Raw genomic sequence first — 26,688 nt, forward strand, 5'->3', positions numbered from 1 at the left:
TCAAAGCCCGTATCACAAACTCTCTCCTTTTTTACGCCTCACCACCACGCGTCAGTGTGTTACGTTTAGATCGTGTCTACTTTAGAGCTTTAGAGACAATTGACCCGGGTGTAAATGCCGGGTGAACACATTCCTGCTGCACACAAAAAGTCCCATGTTAGCGGGTTTAAGACGTTTACTGCATCCTCGGTTTCCCAGAATGCAGCTCCGAGCCGCCATCGCAGGCTTCTGTCGGCTCCACACTCAAGTTTTGTCCTCTTGCCGCTGTTGTATTCGAATTTCCTCCTCTGGGGATCGATACGGGATTATCTTATCTTATCTCGACTGCTTCTGCACGGCTAGACTCTCGGCTCCTGATGGGTGACCTCGCTGATAACGCTGGCCGACCATCTCGACCGTTAAGATAAGACCATCTGCGGCCTTCAGATTGGTTTTCCCACCGTCCCCTCAGCTCTTTCCTCTGTGTAAGCAGAGATAACACAACAGCACAAACACAAACACAACCCTGAAGAGTGTTGTATAATTAGTTTGTGTGCACAGTGTGAATATCAGCCCTCATAGAAAGTCTCCTGCAGACTTCACAGCGGCTGGCTCCGTGCGCCAAGTCGTGCGTCCTTGGAAAACCTCCGCAAGATGATTTGTATTCAGACAGACAGACAGACAGACAGGCGGGCGGGCTGAGTGGCACGACACACTCCTTCTGCTCATCATGATGAGAGAGAGAGAGAGAGGGAGGGAGGGACTGAACGAAGGAGAGGAGAGAGAGAGCGAGAAGGAGGAGGAGCCAGCGCGTCAAGGTGAACTGATAAACCTATTTTTATTCCCTTGACGACCAAAACACGACGCGCAGCTCCTCAGACAGCAGGAGAGGAGAGAGGAGAGAGGAGAGAGAGGAGCTCACGTCTCTGCTGGAGGACGCTTCACACACACACACACACACACCGGCAGGATCAAGATTTTTACCTCCGTTTCTTTCTTTCTCTCTATTTTTTAACTGTTGGACATAAAACTTGACGCACGGAGCGCGCCGAGTGCGTCATCTGCTCGGAGACGGCCGGAGGATTAAAAGGTGAGTTTTATCTTCTGATCAGAGACCTGTGGTGCCAGCTGCTGCTGCTGGAGGTGTTTTATTACCTGCGCTGTTCACCTCCATGTAGACACGATGTCTGACAGTCAGTCACCGGCTGACTGAGAGTCACGTCTTCATTCTCAGCCTCAGGATGAAAAACCCTCCTGCTGTGTCTCTCACGGAGGAAACTGAAGAGGGGACATTCACAGAGCAGCGGCGCGTCTGAGCTGTTGCGTAATGAAGGAATCGATCAGGATGATTTGACACATTGATCAGTTTGATCCGGACACTCTGTTCTCGACTAGACTTCTGGTTCAGTTGACAGCTGTTGACAGGGTGATCCTCTGTAGACCTGCAGCTGATGTTGCTCCACTGGGGAAAGTAACTAAGTACTTTAAAGTACAAGTATGTCAGAACTGATCTTGATGATCACCAGGCGTCCGTCTTATCTCACACTTCAAGAGCAACACAATATGTTTCCTTGTTTCCATGAAAGCATTTTGAACAATGTCACATTTGAAATGACAAAAATCTTAAAGTTTGCACGCTCGCTTGAAGTTGTCAGTGGCAGATGCTAACTGATCTAAAGTAAATCCTGAAGACCTCTCTCCATTTAGTCTCCCGGGTTGTTTACCTCCAGCCTGTGTTGATGACGTAGCTGCGTAGCCTACATCGCTTCATCCGCTTGATAAAATTATGTCTTACGTAGCCGAGTTGATTCCCATCTCCAGCCTCCATGATCATGGCAGAACCTGCATGTTGCCGATGTGAAACATCAGATGTTTTCTGAGATTCGTTGTTTTGCCTTAACCTAACAGAGCACGAGCACAGCGCTGTGACGAGAGAAAAGAAGACAATTAAACCTCAACAAAAGTAAAGTTTAGAAGTATAGAAACGTTTTGGACTTTGTGATACGATATTATATTGATTCTTTGGACGATAGTTGCCGATATCACAGTCTGCCACGATACGATACGATACGATACGATACGATACGATACGTTATGATACAAATTCGATACGATTTCGACTCGATATGATACAGGGACCTGCAGTGAGATGTTTCTGAATGATGGTGGTGTTATGACTTGATGTTTTCACTTGTTGTTGGATCATTGAATCGACACATTGATCCTGGATCGATGTATCGTTGATTGAATCGCACAGAGCCTTGTACAGTATTTTGATTGTGAGTCTTTTGCCTCTTCTGAATAAATGTGACAGAATTTGGAAAAACAGAAAGTACCGACAGAGAGAACAGAAACAAAACATGGCTGGCATGATGGGATCAACGAGAAACAATACAGACTGAGAAACTTGGATCTAAAGATTCTGATGCCAAGTTTATTATCATGAAAAGGATTTTGTTCTCAGTCGGACCACGACCAACAACAACGCCACGTTTCTTTTACATTTGTCATTTTTCACCTGGGATCGTAACTTGATAAGGAAGATCTGAAGAAGGAGGAGAAGAAATGCTGCGATGGACCAGCAGGGGGAGCAAATTACAGCTTCACAGTTAAAAAGGAGCAAACTCAAACGTAAAAAACATGATTTTCTTATATTTTTTGTCAGTGTCGACCTCTCAGACCTCAGCAGGTGACTTTCTGTCAGACCTGAGCTGCAGACCGTCAGGACCTGATGAAACATGTTGGGAATAAAGCTGCTTGCTAGCATTTAATAAGGAGCCTTTAAGTTTTGAGACGAGATTCTGCAGCCTCGGATCTGCAGGCAGACGCTCAAATCAAATCTGTGCAAATGTTTAATCAGAGAAAGTGTAAAGCTTTAAAACTGGAGGATGAGGATGAATCTTATAACTGGTGCTGCAAAGTCTTTAAAACTTTAACTTCACAGTCTCAGTCGTTCTCCTGTGTCGGGTGGAAGCTCAGCGAACCAAAAACAAAAGAATTCAAGGACACATGTCGGACGAAAAGTCAAGATCAGAAACAGGAAACGAGCTCTTAACGTTTCCACGTGGGTCCAGTGATCATGTGAGCGTTCTGCTCTGAGTGAAATGTGATGACAGATGAAACCTCAGAGGACGAGAAGCGACCCGCTGAGGCCCGAAGCAAAACACTGAGCGCTCACATGATCAGCGGCTGGATCAGAGATCAGCCCGACGCCCGGAACTCACAGGTCTGATTTTCATGTCGAGGAGCAAACGTTCATTTTTACTCTTAGAGTTTAATGTTTTGTTTACAAATTAAACAAGACTTTATGTCACATTTACAAAAATGAGAGCGTAAGTTTTTGTTTTTAAGATCTGCAGCAGTTAGTCGATGAACTGATTAGCTGATCGTCAGAAAATGTGATTGTTTAATAGGAAACATTTGATGGCTCCATCTTCTAGTTTATCTCCACTACTACTATAAAAATGTCTTTAGGGTTTAAATTGTCGTTCAGAGGAAGTTTAAACATTCGGTGATGTCACTGTGGGCTCTTTTTGACAGCTATCAGATATTTTGTAGACCAAATGATTAATCCCAGATGGAAATACGAACACCAACCTGCAGAAACAAAAACTTCCTTACGATGCATTCAAGAACAATCAGACTTGCGAGAATTAAAAGTCTTAACGTCTCTGATTTGAATACAAGAAACCACCAGTGCCCTCTCTCAACATTTGTTTAGTTACCGTGTGATTTTAAAGCAAAACAATAGAGCTCGTGAACGCAACACTTATAAAAACCTTTCGGATGTTGGATCCAGGGACCTTGAACTCACCAACAGAGAAGTTTCAGAGCAGCTCCTGCTCATGACAACAGGAGGACACTGTGACAAAACCAAAACAGGCTATAATCACATATTGATCATGATAAAATGATCGGTTTGTTGTGCTTCAACACCAGTTTAAAGAAGTACCAGCAGAATCCACTTTCAGGGGGTGAAGATCTGATATTTACTCCACATCAGAGTTTAAAACACACAAACACGAGTTTATTTGATGTGTAATCAGCGTTTGTCGTTAGTCGCTTTCTTGTAAACGATTATACAAAGAAGCAGATTTCAGCTGGCTTTGCTGATGTTTTATGAAGAACTCAGAAAGTTCAGTGAAGTAGAAACAAATCTCTCGTTTGTTGACAAGAAAACCGAACTTTATCCACCGAGGCGGAAAAAACTCCCAATAGACCATTTTTATATAAAAACCCTCTGTGATGTTTTGGAAGACTGTAATTTGTTTTCTTCTTTGGTTATTTTCATTCTGTGAGCAGGAAAGTGGAAGTTTTAAGGAAGGTGGAAAAGTTACTGAATAAATTACGTCTATGAATTGTGATTTAAACGGCGCTCATCAAGTCCTGCTGAGTGTCAGCGCTGTTCCTTTGTCGCCATGGGGTTAATTTTTTAAACGATACAGCGATGATGGATTTTCGTCGGCTAACCTGGAAGTCAGCATCGCCCTGGTTCTATCGACAAAAAGCCAAGATGAGATTTTTTAAGCATAAATTAAATCTCTAGCAGTAGAAAGCTAATGTTAGGCCACAAACAGACGACATCATGGTCACATGACCTAAACGTCACCACCATTAAGCATCTTACTGCACAGTTACTACACAGGTTTTCTATAAACTGCTAAATGTACAAGTTGTAAAGTCAGAGTTAGAATAGTTTGTAAGTAAAGTCGGCCTGTAAAGACGGACGCACAAGTTAGATTGCGTGCGTTGCACAAATGTTGTCGCTCTTTATTCTACGTCACCAGATTTTCTCCTCTGGCTGCATTACTGCCACTGCCACTAGAGGTCGCTGCACAAATAAGCATTATAGTTTGCAGCACGGCGGCGCAGTGGTTAGCGCAGGCAGGAGGTTCTGGGTTTGAGACCTGATGGGGGCCGGGCCTTTCTGTGTGGAGTTTGCATGTTCTCCCCGTGTCTGCATGGGTTTTCTCGGGTTGCAAACTAATAGTTAGCTTACTCTAAATTGTCCGTCGTTGTAAATAGTTGTTTGTTCCTATATGTCAGCCCTGTGCTCGCCCAGTAGCCCCCATGACATTTAAAAGGATACATTTTCACAGCCAATGGATGTATAAGCTGCTTTTTTATTTCTAGTGAGGACTGACGAGCATTTATTCACATTTTCTTCTGCTGAAATACAGTTAAAATTCCCACTAAATATGAATTAACCACGGCCAGTAGCTCTCCTTTCCCCCTGTGCTGTATGTAACAAGGTAACACAGCAGTTGTCTCAGTGGATAAAAAGCACCAAGTGTCTGTATTATGCTCCAACAACCCACTTCACCATCCAACATCCTGCGTAATGTTTTGCCTATTCATGTTTCATTGTCGCCTTTCAGCTGTCAGAGTTCAAATTCAAACCGTTCATTCATCGCGGCCGTTTAAATCAGAGAGGGATCGGTGTTATCCCAGATTGTAGTCGCCGCGAGAGGAGATAAAAGAGAGCGTGGTGATATAAATAGTGTGAGTGTGTACTGTACTGTGTAGGAGGCCGCTGAGGTCCGAGTCCTGCTGAACGCTCCTCTGTGGTGACGGGTTCGGACGGGGAGGAAGCGTGGGGAGTAAACAAAGGCTCCGTTCAATAGCGGCGCTCGTAGAATGAAATATCAGCGGCCTCACGAAGGCTCTCCGCTGATGAATCACCTCTGCTGAACAGTTTTAAATTACAATAGACACAGGAGGGCCATTCCCAGAGGTGACGCGGAGGTGGAAGACGAAAGTACATGACACGAACGCCGAGGCTCCACTCAAGCTATAAATACAGCTGTGATACTGTTCGAGTGGCCAATCAGAAAGAAAAACATATACGTCATAACTCTTTCAATTCGGAGACGAAGTAGCTGCAACTTCCCTCAAATATCTTATTTCCAAACTGCTGTAAATGTTTATCAGTTCAGCTCGAGTGGAGACGGGAAAAGTCACGACTGTTCAGACTTTTTTAAAGTGATGCGACTCCCTCAGGAGACGTTCAGACAGCAGGCGAAAAATATTACATTCATAGTCTCAACAGTGTTTTCTAAAAACATCTTTCTGTCTTTGTCGTCATTTTGCCACCGCAGGAAAAAAAAAAGAAAGGGTGAAGCGTGACTAGCGGCTCCCGATACTGACGTAGAGATGAACAGATGATCTTTAAAATTGTGAAATAAACAAAAACAAAAGTCTTTTCTTCACATTTCAGCCTCGCAGGAGCGTCAGGAGGGTCGTTATCTCACAGCAGCTGATGACTCACCGCCCAAAATCACATCATGAATAATAACGAGAGGTAAAGTTTCCTTTTAGCCAGTGGAAAATCTCAATGTTTATCAGACGGAGTGCCACGAAATTCATGTCCTCCTCAGGATGAATCTTAAAGGGATATTCCGGTGTAAATTTAATCCATGGTCATCACGCTGTGAAACTGTGTTAGACTCCCTCTCGAGAGATCAAGTTAGCAGACCGCTAATTTACGGAGTTTTATCAACCTCAGAAACGACCGCACGACAACAATACACTGCAGTAAATGGATCCAAATATAAACCGCCACCAAAAAGCCACAAATAATGCTCAGAACAGCACCAAACTTCAGCAACAGTACAAATAGGGTCTCAGCACATAGTCCGGGGCATCTAACCTCCGCTAGCTTAGCTGGATTTCTACTGAAAAGCTGACTAAATTTACCACTCTTCTGCAGCAGCTTCCTGTTGACTGGAAGTCCCGACGAGTCGATTACCGAGTGCAGTAGAGTTCCGCGGCTCATGGATGAAAATGTATGATTATGACTCCATGGAAAAGCAATCAAAGTTCATATGTGTCTTACCTGCCAGTTTATAACAGTTATTATCGAGAGCGGACAGGGAAAAGAACGGAATTGAGCATTTCTAACCGCACTCGGTAATCGTCGCGTCGGGACTTCCCCGACCCGGAAGCTGATGGAGGAGAGTTGAAGTCTGTTTTTAGCTTCACAATAGAAATCCAGCTAAGCTAGCGGAGGTTAGATGCCCCGGACTATGTGCTGAGACCCTATTTTATTTATTTATGTTGTTTGTTTCGGACATGTCAATTCATAAGCATCACATTTCATCATTGTTCAAATAATACAACACACATGGCCGAAAGGGAAAAGCGGGAGAAGCCAAAGCTTATCAAGTCCCGCCCCCATTACCCACAGTATAAAATCTTCATTCTGATCTTTTCTTGTCTTTTGCAAATTACTTTTTTCTTTTCTTCTCTTTTTTTCTTTTGTTATGACCTTTGACAAAACATATTACAGCAGTAGCATATAGAGCTGAATTCAAGCTCTAGACAGTACATACAGATTACATGTGTGTCTGCACATGTGTCCATATTAGTCCATCATGAGTGAACAACAGTCTCATCTTATGGCCTCATCTTATAGCCAGGCTTGCCACAAAGTCAGAATATCCAATTGAGAGAGAGCAAAAGTCCAGTGTATTTATTATTTGTTGAGATGGTGTTGGGATGGTGTAAGAGCCCTTTAATGCATTTTCATGTTATTCGTCAGTCTCCTCTGCAGCTTTTATGGCTGCTAGCTTCGCCATGTCCTCCCGATTGGTGGCTACATCAACTCGCATCTGTATCACGAAGTCGCGGATTGTTGTACTGTTGCTGAAGTTTGGTGCTGTTCTGAGCATTATTTGTGGCTTTTTGGTGGCGGTTTATATTTGGATCCATTTACTGCAGTGTATTGTTGTCGTGCGGCCGTTTCTGAGGTTGATAAAACTCCGTAAATTAGTGGTCTGCTAACTTGATCTCTCGAGAGGGAGTCTAACACAGTTTCACGGTGATTTAGACCATGGATTAAATTTATACCAGAATATCCCTTTAAAGTCCTCATAAAGTCAGAACATCACTGTTGTTTGACACTTCTCGCTCCGTGTCTCATCTCTACACCAGTATCAGGCCTAACAGTGGCAAAAAAAGCCACTTTGAAAGTATTTAATGGTGATTTAGAGTTTTTAACTTCCTGCATGTTCATTTTATGATGCTACAAGAGGAGTGTGTTGCTTTATAAAAACCCTGGTGTGGACCAATACCAGACCCAGACCCCTAAAGTGGACTCTGATGCAACTTCTTTAAACCGATCACACCTGACGACAGACAGGAACCAAACAAATGTTGAGAAAGGGAACAACATGTCTGCCCTCGCCTGGCTCTGTCTGGAGCAGCTCTGGACAGTTAGCAGCTACTTTAGCAACAAGTAAAGCTAACAAACGTATTTAATGAACACGTTGGGACCGGGCCTGTGCGCCGCCAACCCTCCCCGAGAACAAGGAACGCCAGTTGGAGCACCGAGGTGATTTATACAGATTCCTGTTCGACAGATGTCGCTAGCTTTGTTACTGAAGTAAGCGCTAACTGCTGCTACGTGTGGTTAGCTGCCGTTAACCTCATGAGCGGTCAACACTGCGTTCCCTTCGTCAAACAAGCCTGGAGGTGCTGTTTCTCCATCCTCGTCTGAGTCGGTATCAACATACAGTCTGACTGTTGGCTGCTGCAGGAAATATGTAACTATGCTCAAGCAGGTAGTAATCTACGAGCCGTTTCATGGGGACTTAAATATCGTTGGTTTCTATTTTACACAAAATTGGACCATTATTTTCAGAATGAACATCATGCTGCGTTGAAGAACTCTTGAAACTACAGACTGAGACCATGAACTCATGAGGAATCTGTTTACTGAGGTAGTGAATCAAGAGAGAAGGAGGCTCATTTTCTCATAAGCTCAAATACAATCACGCTCCTTTGTGCAACCAGTGGAATCGCCCCCCTGGAAGCTCCTTTCATATTTCACAGAGGCAGAGCTGCTGCAACTAAAACTTCACTTCTTCATCATGAAGTTTGGTCCAGCGATGAAAACTTCTCTTGGAAAATGCAAACAATGCAACCAGACAGACGGCTGTACAGCTCAGCGGAACGTCCTCAGAGTATTTTGGTGTCGGATCACCAGATGGAGGTCTGCGGTCCAATTAATATCCGTCTGTTTGGGGTCGTCGACGTGAAGATCTGCAAGACCTTCTGTCCTCCACCGTCTGTGTTTCACTGAAACAGTAAAGGGAACAAAACATGTAAAGTTTCCAGAGGAGCTTCTGCGCCATCGTTGGGGGATTAATTGTCTTTCTGTCGCTGTAGTGAAGAATTAAAACGATCAGATGCAAATCAAGATGCAGAAATCCGGCACAGATCGAGCCAATTAAAACAGAAAAAAGGCTGTTTGTGTTTTCTAAATGGTGGAAAACAGAATACATGAATAATTCTGTTGAAACCAGCAGAAATCAAACACACACACACACACACACACACACACACACACACTGGCTGTTTCTAGCTGCAGAACATATTGATGAATATGTTTGTGGGCTTTGGAATCAGAACCAGCTGATCCAGCGGCGTGTTGCTGTTAAATGTGCAGAGAACCGCGTTTGAACTAGAAGAAAATATTATTTTGGACTTAAAGAGGATATATATATATATATATATTTGGCCCTTTGAGAGAAGAAGAAGAAGAAGAAAATGTTCCGTCTGCTTCTGAATCCAATATCCTCCCTTCAGATTTGGATATTACCTCGTATCAAACCTTCATCTGTTTCTCCTTCTTCTCTGTCCGTCCTCTTCAGGGAGCTCTTAAATTGCGGATTTGTTCAGCTCCTGAAACTCGTAGACTAAATTCACATGCTGGAAACGATGAATGCTGTCGATTAACTTGAGGAAAAAAGCCCAATAACGACTTCTGTTAACGTTCAGAATGAAAATAATGTGACTTTACTGAGCCGCAGTGGAACAACTTCACAAATCATTGGACTTTCCTGCATCCGACCATCTCCGGTCCGTTTCATAATGTCATGAGTCATTTCCTTTCCATTTCCGAAGACATTTCTCTTTGTGCTCACGCGTACAAACTGTAGGCTGGTTGGATGAAGGAATAATGACGTGCGATTGTAGTAGAAGAAATCTGGGACTTGTGCTTCAGTTATACGATGAATAAGAAGAAAATGTTTGAAGCTAGAAAGGTGGCAGGGTCCGCCACATGTTAACAAAACAGTGCAAGTTGTCCTTTAAGATCAGTTTGTTTATTCAGTCATGGAAACAAAGAGAGTTTCTTTATTTAGTTTGTTTGGACAGAAAAGGAAGCTTTTTCTTTTCTGAACTGCAGAATGCTTCGTTAAAAGTGACGCGTCGTCGTTTCTTCATCTTTAATAACTTTTATTACTAATTGTTACAGTGTTTGTTATGAGCTGTGCAGAAGCAGGAGGAGTAACTGAAGTCATGTATTAGCTGTAACATGAGGATATTTTCCCTGCGAGCTTCTTCTCTGAGTGTGAAAGTGTTCGTGGCCCCCTGAAGTCGACCTCTGCCCCGCTTCACCGCTCCGACTTCTCACTGTGTTGAATCTTCTCTGTCCTCTGATAATCGCTGATGGTTTTCGTCTCCTCCTCGTGTGTCTTTGTAGAGCAGCGTGAGGCCGAGGAGTCCCGTCGGGATCTGAGGGGGAAGAATTCGGCGTCACGGCCGGTGCTGGCGGACCCCCGACTCCGGGACCCCGCGGGCCTGAACGGACCAGGCTGAGTTTCACGTGGACGAACTCGTCTGACAGAGATTCTGATTGGACGCTGCCTCAGGTCGTCCGACCCCCCACCCCCTCCTGTTTTTGTTTCCTTCCTCTTCTCTCCGTTGGACGGCCTCAAACATCAGGCGACGATGCCGTCCAGACTTCATTTTCCACCAGAAGAGATGGAAACGTTTCCAGACACGACAGCCTCATAAAAACTGAGACGGTGGATTATTGAAAGCAGTCTGGTGGAGAATTAAATCAGTGTTGTTCACCTGTGACGGTGCAGTGTACCTCAGACTCAGACACATTCATGTGTAAATAAGCAGCTGATCTGTTAAACGTCTGTATGGATACAAACGATTCGAAAGAACTGAAAAATATTGATTTCCTGCATGTTTACTCGAGTTTTCTTTCCCTCTACAGAGACTTTTAGTAACACATATTTACCTTCATAATTTACAAAAAAAAGCACAAAGACTTCCTTTGATCTCATAGTGAATGTGGTGTTGCAGCGCTGTAATTTTCAACATTCACAATGTAACGTCCTGTGATTAAGATCCATTTGTTTCTAAACCGAGCGGACAGAACCGGCGCCGGCGTGACTAACGAGCTGCAGCCGCTGTTTCCAAGGCGATTAACTTCATTGTGAGGTGTTTTTGTGTATTCAGGTCCCTTCCTGCAGAAAAAAAAAGACAAAAAACATTTTAATGAGTTTTTTATTTAATAAGTATGATTGCACATTGTAATGAGGATGCTGCAGACGAAGCTCTGTGAACAACACCGGGACAGAACCTGCCACAGAACAGAACGTGTTCAGACGCTTGAACAGAGCGATGCAGATTCTTCTGACTGTTTTCTGGATTTATTTGGACGGTTTTTAACTTAGATTATCTTCATTTTTAAGGATCGTGGATACTCTTTTTTTCAGCAGACGCCATTTTATTGTCTGCTTGAATCTCGGGAGGCGTCGAGTGAAAGAGCCGCCATCTTGAAACAAACAATCAGATTATGAGAGTTTCTGATGTTTTGTGTCGATTCTGACGGATTTTTAGTGACTTAAACTCACCAGTATTCAAGTCACGCGGCTTTTTTTAGTTCCCATCTTGGATTACAGCCTTCAAACAGCCGCGTCAGCACTTTAATTATTCATATTTTATCACCGATTGTGATAAAACGTGCCAGATCTTCTCCCATCGATCCTGGAGAGACGAATCACGATCGCAGCAGGACCTCGTCTGAAACCACCCCTTCCTGCCTCGGGGGGGATCTCTCAGCCCGTCCCCTCACTGCCATGGTGATGTCACAGGGCACCTACACCTTCCTGGCCTGTTTCGCCGGCTTCTGGTTGGTCTGGGCCGTCGTCGTCATGCTCTGCTGCTTCTGCAGCTTCCTGCAGCGCCGGCTGAAGCGCCGCCACGAGGAGAGGCTGAGGGAGCAGTGTCTGCGGACCGTCGAGATGGAGCCGCTCAGCTGTCCCCCCTCAGGATACCCTCCTCTCCCTCCTCCTCCGCCGCCACCACCTCAAGCTCCACCCACACAGCTGCCCAGGGAGCCGCCGCAGTTCTGCCCTCCTCCGACGCTGGCGCCGCCGGTCCCTCTGCCGGTTCCTCATCCCATGCCAGAGGCGAACTGGGTCAGCATGCCAGGTAACGAGGAAGTTATTATACATTCTTCTGAGCTAAAAACAAAAGTTTGAAAATGTTTCATACTCATCAATGATTGTACCGCAGTTTTATTTGACTACCACCTCATTTTTAAACATCTTTAAAGGGATATTCCGGTGTAAGTTTAATCCATGGTCTAAATCACCGTGAAACTGTGTTAGACTCCCTCTCGAGAGATCAAGTTAGCAGACCGCTAATTTACGGAGTTTTATCAACCTCAGAAACGACCGCACGACAACAATACACTGCAGTAAATGGATCCAAATATAAACCGCCACCAAAAAGCCACAAATAATGCTCAGAACAGCACCAAACTTCAGCAACAGTACAAATAGGGTCTCAGCACATAGTCCGGGGCATCTAACCTCCGCTAGCTTAGCTGGATTTCTATTTGGAAGCTAAAAACAGAGTTCAACTCTCCTCCATCAGCTTCCAGGTCGGGGAAGTCCCGACGCGACGATTACCGAGTGCGGTTAGAAATGCTCAATTCCGTTCTTTTCCCTGTCCGCTCTCGATAATAACTGTTATAAACTGGCAGGTAAGACACATATGAACTTTGATTGCTTTTCCATGGAGTCATAATCAGACATTTTCATCCATGAGCCGCGGAACTCTACTGCACTCGGTAATCGACTCGTCGGGACTTCCCGTCAACAGGAAGCTGCTGCAGAAGAGTGGTAAATTTAGTCAGCTTTTCAATAGAAATCCAGCTAAGCTAGCGGAGGTTAGATGCCCCGGACTATGTGCTGAGACCCTATTTGTACTGTTGCTGAAGTTTGGTGCTGTTCTGAGCATTATTTGTGGCTTTTGGTGGCGGTTTATATTTGGATCCATTTACTGCAGTGTATTGTTGTCCTGCGGTCGTTTCTGAGGTTGATAAAACTCCGTAAATTAGCGGTCTGCTAACTTGATCTCTCGAGAGGGAGTCTAACACAGTTTCAAGGTGTGTTAGACCATGGATTAAACTTACACCGGAATATCCCTTTAATCAGACGTCACAACTGACGTGTTGCATATCAATCATATTCACCTGCTGTAGACTGAATTAGCCGACCGGTAGCAGTCTTACATGATCAGTCGGTATTGTGCCGTCGCCAGAATCTCCGCTGCTACAAGAAACAACCTCTGAGTCAATATCCCTTTAAATCTGCAAAGTAGCTTCAGACAAACGTGGGTTTTCAAAAGGTTTTTATGGATTTGGTGTTTTCAAGAATCCAGAATCGTTAATGTTGATCCAAATCCTGTAATCGGGTACGACGATGGTCTGAAGATCTGAGGTTGTGGGAGGAGTTTAACAGTTGGTACCGGTCCTGCTCGACCCGGGTGCTGTGGATGCAGCTCCGTGCGTGAAGCAGGTTGAGTCCAACACAGATTTCTGGTGCATCGTATCATTTCGTACAACTCACACGCTGCATGTTGCATTTGTGATGTTGAGCTTCTAACAGGATGTGTGGGTGTTTAATGGAATTCATTTATGCTGCGTTATCCTTCCAAAATAATACGCTGTAGCTAATTAAAGCTGATAATTCATGAAATAATTGAGTTTAACTTCACCCACCGTGATAATCATTTTTATTCTCTCCACATTGATGCACAAACATTTTAAAAGAAAACACTCACTGAAAACACACTGAGGTGCAGAGTGTCGATCTGAACGATGTTTCGTCGATTTTTATGTTTCTGTTGCACAAAAATCAAAAACGCAGATTTCAGGGTTTCATTACGGACCCGCTGCTGTTACAAGGTTGTTTGTATGAGTCAATGGTGGACGCCAAGACACAAGAGGTATTTATTATAAATGCTCTATTTTATCAGTTTTTTTCCATTTAAAAATCTGGAACTATCTGTTCTTTGTGATAAAAACAAAACACTGTTCAGAAAGGAGCTGCGCGTGGACGGACAGACGATGGCAGTGATATGAGTCGATGTTTTTCTCTTTGTATCAAACTGTTGATTATTTTAGTGCATTTTTCAGTGATTTAAAACAAAAATTTCCTTAAAGAATTAAAGTTTGTGTGACGGTGAAGCCGCCTGCAGCAGCGAGTGTCTCTGAGCTCTGCAGGATTATTCTCGAGCACAGACTGTACCGTCTGACTCTGGTACAGGAACAAATCTGGACTCCACAGTCCGTCTCTTCTGTGTCTCTTCTGCATTCTCTGGCAGATCAGCGGCAGGTTTGGCACGAGGAGCATCGAGGGCAGCCAGTCTGCATGGGAGCACGTCCATTTCCATTTTTTTTGGCAGTTTGGTAACATAATAATTGAGTAGGCGGGAGAAGGCGAGAAGCTTTGTTGCTGTCAGAGAGTCAGAGTGTGAGGTTGTGGCTATTTCCTGGAAGCAGTGGATACAAATGTAGAACCGGTTTATTAAAAACAGGACAAAAGGACGAACACCGTCACTGTGTTTCCATGTCTTCTCAAAAATGTTTAATTGTCCGGAACAGCACATGCAGCTGGCTCTGACTCCAAGATGTCGAGCTCCAATAATGGATGAAACAAAGTGTTTCCTCTTTATCTCTTTAAACTTCTGCAGTCAGAATTAAAAACGCAGCAGCGCCGCATCCGTTTGTCAGAACAGCAAACGTTTCTCCTCCAGCAGAACATTAATCACCGCGGAGCGTAAATGCCAAACCTGTCACGGCTCACTTGCTCTTTATTCACGAGCCAAATTCATATTTTATTCACAAGAGTCATAATAAGTCCGTTTGTTAAATCAGCAAAAAAACAGAGAATAATAAATGAATTCCGAAGCAGCAGACAGAGAAGCGGAGGACAGGAGGAGGATTACATTAAAGCACTCTGTCAGATTTTTTTTAGACTCTTCAGTTCCCAGCTACCACCTCCCTCCCCGCCGGGCAGCGTTCCCCCGCGGGGCGTCATGGTGACAGCTGCCGCTGAGGCGTGGGCGGTGACTGTGGAGGCCGAGCGGTGACGGAGCGAGCAACAACACGGCCGGGCTGAACAAAAAAGGAAACCGAGGCGAGAAGAAAGAGAGACGATGAGAGGAGAGGGTCGAGTCTGCAGGAGCACAGCTGGAGGGTTTTTATCTCAACACGACGTCACCAGAACTACTTGGTTAGGTTGAGGAACAGATTGTGTTGTGTGTTGATAGAATCACGCAAATTAAAGTAAAATCGTTAGGTCACGATTGAGCCCTTGCATTTGCTGTAATACCAACGACGTACACTGGGTGTCGGTGGCGACGTTGGTCCTGGTCTCTGCTAGCGGCGGGATAGCTGCATTACATCACGTGTACCATTCCTGTGACAAGCGCTGACACAAAGTCACGGTTTCAAGTTCATCACTACATCATAATGACCGAAACAAGATAGCCTAATGTTGTACAATGATTAAGTACATAAAGCACGTTACCGAGTGTTATTATTTCTCAGAAGACGTCTTTCCCTTTTCGCTTTCATGTGGCGCCGACTGACGACTGAGGTCCAAAAATAAACCTGGAAATCTTCGAGATCGACAAGGGATATTCTGGTGTAAATTTAATCCATGGTCTAAATCACCGTGAAATTGTGTTAGACTCCCTCTCGAGAGATCAAGTTAGCAGACCGCTAATTTACGGAGTTTTATCAACCTCAGAAACGACCGCACGACAACAATACACTGCAGTAAATGGATCCAAATATAAACCGCCACCAAAAAGCCACAAATAATGCTCAGAACAGCACCAAACTTCAGCAACAGTACAAATAGGGTCTCAGCACATAGTCCGGGGCATCTAACCTCCGCTAGCTTAGCTGGATTTCTACTGAAAAGCTGACTAAATTTACCACTCTTCTGCAGCAGCTTCCTGTTGACGGGAAGTCCCGACGAGTCGATTACCGAGTGCAGTAGAGTTCCGCGGCTCATGGATGAAAATGTATGATTATGACTCCATGGAAAAGCAATCAAAGTTCATATGTGTCTTACCTGCCAGTTTATAACAGTTATTATCGAGAGCGGACAGGGAAAAGAACGGAATTGAGCATTTCTAACCGCACTCGGTAATCGTCGCGTCGGGACTTCCCCGACCCGGAAGCTGATGGAGGAGAGTTGAACTCTGTTTTTAGCTTCACAATAGAAATCCAGCTAAGCTAGCGGAGGTTAGATGCCCCGGACTATGTGCTGAGACCCTATTTGTACTGTTGCTGAAGTTTGGTGCTGTTCTGAGCATTATTTGTGGCTTTTTGGTGGCGGTTTATATTTGGATCCATTTACTGCAGTGTATTGTTGTCGTGCGGTCGTTTCTGAGGTTGATAAAACTCTGTAAATTAGCGGTCTGCTAACTTGATCTCTCGAGAGGGAGTCTAACACAGTTTCACAGTGTGTTAGACCATGGATTAAACTTACACCGGAATATCCCTTTAATCAGACGTCACAACTGACGTGTTGCATATTAGTCACATTCACCTGCTGTAGACTGAAATAGCCGACCGGTAGCAGTCTTACATGATCAGTCGTTATTGTGCCGTCGCCAGAATCTCTGCTGCTACAAGAAAGAACCTCTGAGTCAACTGTCTTCACACTGAAAAGGCCGAGTTACTCAAACACTCACCTGGTCGCTCATCTAACAAACAAACAGCTTCTCTGGGAATTCAGCCATTTTAATGTGCCATCCAAGACGAATGTGTTCGGTTGCCAACGACAGACTGCAGATCATTTAGCTGCTGTGCTCGTCGATAGTCGAGTGCCTTGCTCAAGGGCACATCAACGCTCCACAAAAGAGAGCAGCTTCTCCTGTCCAGTCCTCGGCCTTCCTCTTTCCCATCATTCCTCAGCCCAAGGTCGCCCTGTACAGACATTTTTTATGGAAATTAATTCATGAGTTTTTGGCTCGTTCTGCTGGCAAGAAAAGTAAACTTTCCTTTTCAGGAAATTCAACCTAGAAAGCCAGAAAAGTGCTTTCGCAGCCACTTCAATTGTAAAGACGTCTGAAATGGGGAAAAAGCAAAAGTGCAGCTGCAGTGAAAATGACTGTCAGCTGTGAGCAGCATTAGCATTAAGTAGACGCACAGGCATCTCAAACACGGCGGTGAAGCAGCCGAATAAAACCCCACAAACTGAGCGACATCAGAGCTTTAACGTGTACAGCAGCTCAGCAGATGCTAATTTATACAGAGATTAAAAAGAGCCTCCAGTTTGTGTAGTCGCTGTAGTGGATTGCATGAGACTTTACTGGTGTTTATGCTGTCGTATCGAACGTAAAGTGCAGAGAAAGAATACGTTTGCAGAGGAAAAGAAACGGCAAAAAACCTCTGTAATCTGTCGAGTGTGAGAAAAGAGGGATTTCTGGAGAGCAAACGAAGAGAGCTGGAGCGAGCGAAAGAGCATCAGCTGCTGTCAGAGATGGTTAACGAGCAGAGACAGACAGCGGAGGATAAAACAAAAGGTTGCTGGAGTCTCGGTCACAAAGCAGACTGATGGAGAGGTTTAGTATCCAGGCAGCCGAGGAGCTAAAAGAGAAGCAGGTGCCGACCAGCTGAGCTCAGCAAGAGGACGGAGAGAGACGAGGAGACGCCGATTCAGCTCATAGCACATTCACACTTGTTGCATCTCGGATAAATACGCAGCATCAAAAAAGGACGAACCAAGTAGATGGATTGAAATCTGCCGTTTAACCCCGCATTATACTGACACATGAATACTGTTCATCAGATTTGAAAACTAGATCCTCCAAAATGACCACATGGTTCTCTGAAATCACATTCATTAGTTTAATTTATTAGTGTCCAATAAACTGAGTACATGTGACTCAGGTTGAGGGGAAAAAAGACAAAGACAGGACGTGCAAACCCTACAAAATAAAACAGGAAACAACAGGAAGAAAGCCAAAACAGTCAAATAACAAATTGAAATATCTGGAAAGTTGACCAGTTTTCAAGTCATGGAAAATGAGAGAAAAAGCAGAATGTCCTGGAAGATCTTGTGTTTTCCTGAAACATAATTTTTATCTCCCCAAATCTACACAACACAGGGTTTGGTATCTGATGTTCGTGCTACTCAGCTATTGATAATTCACGAGAGGAAAGGGCATTGGGGTTATAAATTGATTAATTAAGAAACATATTAGTGTATTAGCGCATTCCCTGCCTGACGTACCAGCTACATCGTCTCTCTGAAAAAGTCCTGGATAAAGATCTCTAGAAAAAGAGTGGGATCCCTTAAAAAGGACAAAGACAGGAAGTGTAAATGGGTAAGACATGAGAGGAGTAAACCTACAATATAAAACAGGAAACTGTGAAAAAGAAAACCAAAACAGTCAATTAAAAAAATGTCAATCATTGGCGGATGGCCGACTGCCTTCTGATATTTACTGGCCGGACAGAAAACAGGGATCCAGTGCATCCTGGAAAACCTGGAAAATCTAGTCTAAGCAAGTCCATCCTTCTTCTAATTCCATTTTGTCATGGAAAATCTGAAAAAGTAGTTAGTCCGTGAACATTAATCTCCACAAAACTCAACAATACAGTATGGTATTAGAATTTGAGGTTGAGATGAAAAAAGACAAAGACAGGAAGTGTACATCAGTAAGATACAAGAGGATAAAAGCTACAAAATAAAACAGGAAACAACAAAAAAGAAAACCAAAGCAAACAGAAAATCTACCTGCATTTCAGACAAACCTGCTTCAACCTAATTGTCACTGCATTTGTAGTTTTCATTCCCGGGTTGATAAATTACGATGCAGCTTCAGGGACGTGATTGAGTCCAGTTCTGCTCGGATGCTCACAGCAGAGAAAATATGCTTTCTAAAACATCTGAAACTGTAACAGGAGATGTTAGAGCCGCAGAACATTTCATGCATCAGTCAGCTGTCGTCCCACACAGCCGGCACGTCTCGCTCTGACAGGCTTTTGTACCCCGAGTCCTGACCCACACACACGGTGGGTGATGATTTCCTCCTCTCTGCAGCAGAAAATCAGGTTTGATTCTGCCTCTGACGACGTTAAGTCGTTATTGATGAGTCTCGTTAATAGAAAACGAGGTGATCGTGGTTGATCTGCTTAGGACTAGTTGAGAGAAGCTGTTAGTAGAAATGAGAGGCGACGCACAGAGGAGATGAGATGATGATGAAAAGATGTTTGAGATGATTCCTGATCAGCTTCGTTGTTTCTACGATGCTGACATACTGAAATCGTTCCCGTTTGACAGGTAAAATGAGTGAAATCGATCTGTTGCTCAGTCAGCCACCATGTTCCTGTACCTCCTGTACCTCAGCCTGACTAATGTGATCAGTGTATTTACACAGTAGCTGTCACAGATTACAGTTAGCATCACACGCGTCCTCCTCAGAGAGCTGGCTGCTGCTTCAAACGAAGCCCTCCTGATCCTCCCGCTGGAAACATCAGTCCTGCGTGTTTGCGCCCGACACGGTTTCTGATGCGTATTTAAAGCCGTCCTGGCAGCTGCTTCGATTGCTGACGACACGCAGATCGACAGGGGAGTTAACGCCGAGCGGAGGAACAATGAGAGTGTGATCCTGGAGGCATGTGTGAGGACCGATGGATTTTGGCCAGGTGTACACAAATACATCCAGCTCCATGGAGACGGCTCGACGAACAGCTGTTGAATTACACCTTCATGATGTTCGTTGTTAACAGGTCGAAGCTGAGGAATGACATGAGGGCTGCTACATCCAGCTGGTTTGTGCAAGAAAATTTGTCAAACAGCTTCTTAAATGTGACGATCTTTTGCTTTTCTTTATCGTTTATGACAGTAAATGAAGAGTCTTTGGGCTTTTGGCTGTTGGTCGGACAAAAGAAGCGATTTGAAGACGTCACTTTGGACTCTGGGGAATTGTGACGAGTGCCTCTCGACGCGGTTTTTCATGATGCTAGAATTTCAAAGTTCGATATGAGTCCAAGAAAAATATTCAGTACCACAGGGGGAAAGAATTACAACATATTAAAGAGACATAAACACTTTTTTTCAGGAACGTTAGAATAATGTTTACATTTGACAAGTTTGTGCAGAATAAACCCTCCTGGAAAAGACTGCTGACAGTATCGTATCCGTTTCAAACTTCAAGTATCAAATAAGTATTGAAGGTTCGATATTTTTGACAACCCTAACCACCAGATTCCACCAGATCCACGTTGGGCCCGTGTCCGATCCGTGTCCGATCCCCCACAGCAGCGTTACGTATATCTACCCCGCTGCAGCTCCGGCAGTTCGGACTCTTCCACAGCAGATACACCAGGCTTCTATTTTTGCACGGCACATCAAACCAAGCAAATTCAGCACCAAAACGTCAAAACATCCCGTTAATTTTCAGAATAAAACACTCAAAAAGAATCTAAAAAAAAGGGCCCACGCAAGTCCATCCCTCTTCTAATCCTTCGGTCGGGAACACTGACCTTTTGTCCGTTCGTGGTTCTGTTTACAACACTTACCTGTATAATGTGATTGTGCATGATTGTGTAATTACCGCGGGAACTCCTCGGTTTCGCCACTGCAGCATATTTCAAAACCAAGCCGGTGGGTGCTGACAGACGAGGGAGCGCGGAGCAAATTGCTGCGATCAGCTGGTGTTGGACCTCCTTCAGCAGAAGCTCCAGTCTGCAGAGACGTTCATACAGATTACTGCTAAACCTGAGAGGAGTTGCATCAGGCAGGCGCTGCAGAATCATTTCACAAGTAGCGATTAAAAAGTCATCATGTGCTCAACAATGTAATTACCTTTTTTGCCCCCTTAAAATTATACACTTTGCCGTGGCCACTCAGACCCAAAGTGAGCAGGCGAGTGACCGGCTGGTGCTGAACGTGGGCAGATGTGATGATACAGTAATGTCGTACTTTCTGTTTGCACAATCAAAAGGCAGCAAATGTATTTATGCAGCATTCATGTGCCCCGGAGAAGATCCTGTTTCCTGAGTTCAGAAGTGGTTCATGTGTTGCAACAACGCAGAGTGCACGAGTCCCTTTTCGTTGGATGTTTGCAGGATTTTTTTTTACCCTCGCAGCCAATCTACTGACTGTGTAAATTGATCTTTTCCGAAACAGCCTCTTAACAGTCGGTTCCAGGGTCGTTGGGGCATGTTGTAATAGAGTGTGTTGACTAAAAGCATGAAGATCTGATCCTTTCTCTGCTGAACTCTGGCCGTGGTAATGGAGAGCGTCTCTGCATCATCAGCAGGCCAAAGTGGAAGCTCCGGCTCTACATTGTGAGCATTTCACTCCATTAGTCCGCTCCATATCTGAGTGACATTACAGGTGATTGACTTTGACTCCCAGATTGGTTTAAATACAGATTCACTGGCTCATCTCTTCTCTCCTGAAAGCAAAGAGAGCAGAGTACAAGACATGCAGGTGGTCGCTAACAAAGACACGACACAGCTTCTCAATTTTTTAACACAATAACTTGATGATGATAATCAGATTTGACGCGTTTTGAAGCCAAAGATTGTTTGAGGTAAAAGAAGCATCGCTCTGTAAGAATAAGACGAGGATGGCATCATTCTCAGGAGTCAAATTCTCACGCTTAATATTTAATTCATTCAAAAACTGATATCACGGCGCTGAGAGATGAATTCTGATCAGATCCTCACATGGATAAAAAAGGTGCAAACTTGTTTCTTTTCTCCAGAGGATCCCGTGTGAGCAGGTGAGAAGACGAGTCGGTGGTAATATTTCAGGTCCAGTGAAGCCTTCCGAAGCAGCGGGAGAGTTTTGTGCAGCATTTCGACAGATATCGATCAGAATCATCAGCCTGGAAATAGAAACTGTCTTCAGTTGGTGCGGAAAGACGGATGTTTGTTGTGCTTCTCTATACTGACAGTACATGGAAACACAGACTTACATGGTGCCTGCAGGCGCTCTGTCAGGTCAGAGGTGTTTGAGAGCTGCTGCAGGAGAGAACTTGTGTTTTGTAAGGTAGAGGTTCTTTTTCTGTGCTTCTACAGTAAAAAACAAACAGGTTTTTACTTAAATGTCACCAAGAAGAAAATGTCAAAGTGATGTGTATCATGTAAGAGACGCAGCAGTGAAACACAACACCACAATCCTCAAACCAGAAATCACCTGAGGTTTAATATTCCAGCATTTTGATTTCCGAACATGATGACGGGGAATCCTGCCAGAATGAAAGATAATGTGTTTTCTGAGCTGCAGCAGCCTCAATGAAACACCAGCAGTGTGATTCACTTCCTGCTCTGTTCAGCTGTTTCTGCTGAATATGCAGAACTTTCAGCATCGGTCGGAAAACGTCCTCACTGCTGAGGTCTGGAACTAGTTGCAGAAATAAAACAGGATGTTCTTCTGCTGGTTTCCCTGGTGAAATTAGCATCAGGTGCTAACGGTCCAATTAGTGGAGAATCAGCTTGTGGACAAAATACAGCAGAAAATATCCCGTCGAGGCTTTTTATTAGACTGCTGCGCTCACAAAGTGCACAGAGACGACTTCAGCTGTGTGATTTTAGCGACCGGTTGAGTTTTTTGCAGCATTTCTTTGGGGCAACAAAGTCGAGATATTTTTAATGAGACGTCAGTCAACAATGAGGTGTTTTAGCTCATTTTGCACAAAGATATTGACTGAAAGGTGAAACATAGATGAGAAAAACCTCTAACATTAATTCTTAGCATGAACAATAAATCAAATGTCATTCGTTAAGATACATTTGAGTCCAGAGGGCGTATTTTAGGGAGGAAGTGGGTAAACAGAGGCTGGAGGTGAACAAACCAGGAGATAAAATGGAGAGAGGTCAAGAGGAACTACCGTCGATAAGTTGTAAATGTTCTTGCATCACCTGTGTTGCACGCTGTCCGGAGACGACGAAGAAACATAACGATTCAAAGCCGACGGCAGAAACAGCTGATCAGTCAGAATTTAAACATTTTGCATTTTAACTATGATTCACAAAAACACTTAAGTGAGCGTAATTAGAGAAAGTTTTTTTCAAAATGTTCTATTCTTCTAATGTCAGATTCTTCAAATTGCTTCATGAATGCACGGCGAGTGAAAGATTTTCCTCAACAAGCCACTTACACGTCTCTGAAATCACTCCATCACTCACTCCTCCCTTCATCCCAGACACTCAGTAGTTTAATCTACAGTGGAAAGTAAACACAATCATTCTGCGTCATCAGCAGCAGCACATGACTGTAATGTTCACATTTGATTGTTGGTCATTAACATGCAGTGGGCACCATTAACCCTGGTACAACATGAGAGCTGCACAGGAGCTTTAAAAGCTTCCATACTCGGTCTAAATGGTCTAAATGAGGCGTTTTACCTCCATTTCCTGATGAAAGTGTACTTTTATGATTTCACGCTTCTTGTTGCAAAACGTTCTGCAGCGCATTAAAGATGAGTCGTCAGAGCTGAGCAGATGGAAAACAAGCGAGAGAGAGAGGAAAATAAAATGTGTTTCTCTTCAGCTGAAACAAACTGAGTTCCAACAGTTCGACTTCTGACTCCTCAGACGTTCCAGTTATTCACATGTTTACGTGACGATATCAGATTTTCAGTGTGATCTGTGAATCTGTGTTTTGGGCTGCAGGATTCTTGACGCTGTGATTAATCCTGCTCTCCGTTGTCTCCACAGACACAGATATATTCGGAAAGCCGCCCTGCTACGAGGACGCCGTCATGATGGAGGACCCTCCTCCGCCCTACAGCGAGGTCCTGGCCGACCCTCGGGGGGGCACCTACCTGAAGCCCGCCCCGCTCCGAGCCGCACACCCACCGCCACTTCCTCCTCCGAGGGAATACCAGGATCCTGCTCCTGTCTTCAGATCTGAGACCAGCAAGCCTCCTGTGATGACTGTATTCCCGGAGCGAGGCTACTCCTCCCTCATACGGCTGCCTTCGTCCCAGCGCTGGGACTCTCTGGGCCATCTGCTGTCCAACATGGACCTGAACCACAACAACCTCACGCCGCCGGGGCCCCGCTCCGTCCAGGCCGCCGCCGCGATGGCGACCATGCCGCGCCGGGAGCCGAGGACTCATGGACTACAGGGAGGCATACAGGGACTCCGAGGAAGCATACAAGGATTTCATGGAGGGATTCAAGGACTCCAAGGGGGGATTCAAGGATTACAAGGGGGGATTCAAGGGTTTCAAGGAGGGTTACAGGGGCTTCAGGGGGTCCATGGACTGAGGGGACTTGAGCCCAGCTGTGGCCTCCCGACAGCCTTTCCCCTGCTGGGTCGGAGCACCGCCGTCTAGACCTGGACTCTCCCCGGAGGAGTCTAACCGTCTCTGAAGAGCCTTGAAGCAGGAGCTCTGCCAAAAGCAGACTTCCTGTCTATATGCTGCAGTGTTTACAGCACTAAACGCCGCTAGAAGTAGAGATTTAATTCCCTTAAAGAGCTCAACGAGGGTTAATAGTGCTGCAAAGGCGTCATGGGGTCAATTCCCCGGTGCGGGTCTGTGGGCGAAGGCTGCCACTTACTCTGCTGCCGGTGCTGCGTGAGGATACGGGGAGGAAATTACACACCGCTTCAAACCCGCGTTGTTGAGTCACAGAGGTATCGTGGTGTCGCATGGAGGCTAATTGAGTCAAGGCTCTTTTTGAGCCGCGGAGGAGGAGAGAAGAAGAAGCTGTAACGAGGTACAAGCACAGCTGTTTCTCCACCTTTCATCTCTACCTCCCCCTCCCCGCGTCGCCCTCTCGCTCTGCTCGTCCCTCCTCTCGTCTCTCCGCGACCGAGCAGCCTATTGTTCCAGTCTGCCGTTGCCATGGCGCCCGGGAACTGTCTGTTGCCCACGACGACCTCTCCTCTTTTATCTGCTCTGATTTTATTTATTATTTTTCTTCGATGTTCGCAGCTTGTCCCCTTCTCAAGGACCGGGAGTATTAACACTTAGCAAAAGAACACGTGGTGACCTTCAGTGTCGCTGTGACATTAGAGACGAAGCCACAACAAAAAAAAAAAGAGGAAGAGGAAGACGTGCAGGAGGAAGAAGAAGAGAGAGACTGCGTTTTGTTACATGCTGCTTTGTTGCCGTCGTTGTCGTCTTTACTACGAACTGTTGACCAAACTTTTTTCATGTACAGATTTATTATCCTTCTTTAAGCTTTGTGACAAACTGCCTTTTTTTCTTGTGGAATAAAAAAAAACATCTTCACCTGCTGGGCTTCTAATTTATGGAGGAGGTGGAGTGTTTTTACTGCAGTACACTGTTGAATATCAAAAATAAAGCCATCAACTTCACAAATATCTCTGCAGTATTCATTAACGTCTCCTCGACAGCTTTTACCTTTGTGTTTCTTCATCCTTTTATTCTTGGAGATTGACTTTTCTTTTACCCACATGTGTTTTTTTTTTTTATTCTTCTCTTCAACCTGACAGTTTCGATTTCACTTCGTACTGAAAAAAGTCTGATTTGTAAAATAGGAGTCAGTAACTAACAACAGCTGCTCTTTGCTGGCTCTCCTCGGCTGTTGCAAGCTACCTAATTAGCTGATGGCTCAGTTAGCGGTGGGTCCAGCGACCCACGAGTCTGCCCGGGGCTCGGTTCAACTGGACCTGGTAGCCTGACGAGAGAGTGAACACTGACTGCACACAGCCTCCAAAACTAGCCAAGCTAAACACTTCTCTTCCAGAATGCTGCGTAGAGGACGGACCGCAACCGTGACACAGCCGGTTCTGGTAGAATCGAGCTGTACAACTCAAAGCGTCCGTCCTCCACCGCACATGTTAGATACAACTATCGATCCCCAAGAAAATCTGGTGTTAGAGTTTGTTTTCACCGAGCTGCAACATCCAGAGGCGACAAGATGATTTAAAAACGAGTCACTTGTCTCTCTTCATCTCAGCCCGTCGCTCTGCCTCCAGAAGCCGTTTCTGATTCGTCATCAGGCACCAAAACAAAGAAAACAATCGCTCAGGTGTCCTTCGTTTCAAAAAGATTCAATTTGAAGAACAATATGTGAAACAAGTGATATTCTCTCTCTTCCAAACACATGTAACACCTGATTAAAAGTGATTCATCTCCATTTAAAGTGATCAAACTCCATCACAGTGATTAACGATGGGGGGAGTCTTGCAGCAGGGCTTTACATAAAGCTACCACGCTGTTAAAGTTCAGGGAAAATTTAAATGTTTGGTATAGAAGCTTGACGTGTTCCTGCTGTTTGCAGGCGTGCTGGTAATTTGTCTTTTCTATACGTCAGCTTGATGTAAAATGTAAAACGCTGCAGCTGATGCTCATGAATAATCAGCTCAGTTGATGTAATTTGGGTTTTAGGGATCATTTTAGGAGCAACTGGAAACCTTTGAGATCTGGAGGACGTTCCACAAACATCTGCTGGTCAGGAAGAAACAAAAGAAAAAGAAAAATCTAATATTTTTACTGGACTAACTAGTAAAAGTTTCTCCTCAATGAACAAAAACTTCAATAATCTGCCATTCTTGCCCAAGGACACGTTGCCATGCAGACCAGGGAAATCAAACCAGTGACTGAAATGTTTGTTTTGCTAAATGTTCACATTAGTGTGGAATGGCCTTTGGTTGAGAACAG

At 44.6% G+C, this 26,688-nt stretch overlaps 1 protein-coding gene across 3 annotated transcripts; it reads left to right on the plus strand.

The window, feature by feature from the left end:
• The first annotated feature begins 620 nt into the window (after positions 1 to 620).
• prr7 (proline rich 7 (synaptic)) lies at positions 621 to 25,379 on the plus strand. 3 transcript variants are annotated; one of them, XM_030439089.1, is made up of 4 exons: positions 621 to 1,069; positions 6,197 to 6,280; positions 10,466 to 12,213; positions 23,768 to 25,379. In XM_030439089.1, exons 3-4 carry the CDS (start codon positions 11,859 to 11,861, stop codon positions 24,388 to 24,390), a joined length of 978 nt encoding a protein of 325 aa, XP_030294949.1. In that variant the 5' UTR covers positions 621 to 1,069; positions 6,197 to 6,280; positions 10,466 to 11,858; the 3' UTR covers positions 24,391 to 25,379. The 3 variants fall into 3 exon arrangements, with proteins under 3 accessions (XP_030294949.1, XP_030294947.1, XP_030294950.1); XM_030439087.1 differs by lacking the exon at positions 6,197 to 6,280; XM_030439090.1 differs by lacking the exon at positions 6,197 to 6,280 and having other exon boundaries at positions 10,471 to 12,213.
• Positions 25,380 to 26,688: the final 1,309 nt, after the last annotated feature.

Source organism: Sparus aurata, chromosome 13, assembly GCF_900880675.1.
Source record: "Sparus aurata chromosome 13, fSpaAur1.1, whole genome shotgun sequence".
Lineage (NCBI taxonomy): Eukaryota > Metazoa > Chordata > Actinopteri > Spariformes > Sparidae > Sparus > Sparus aurata.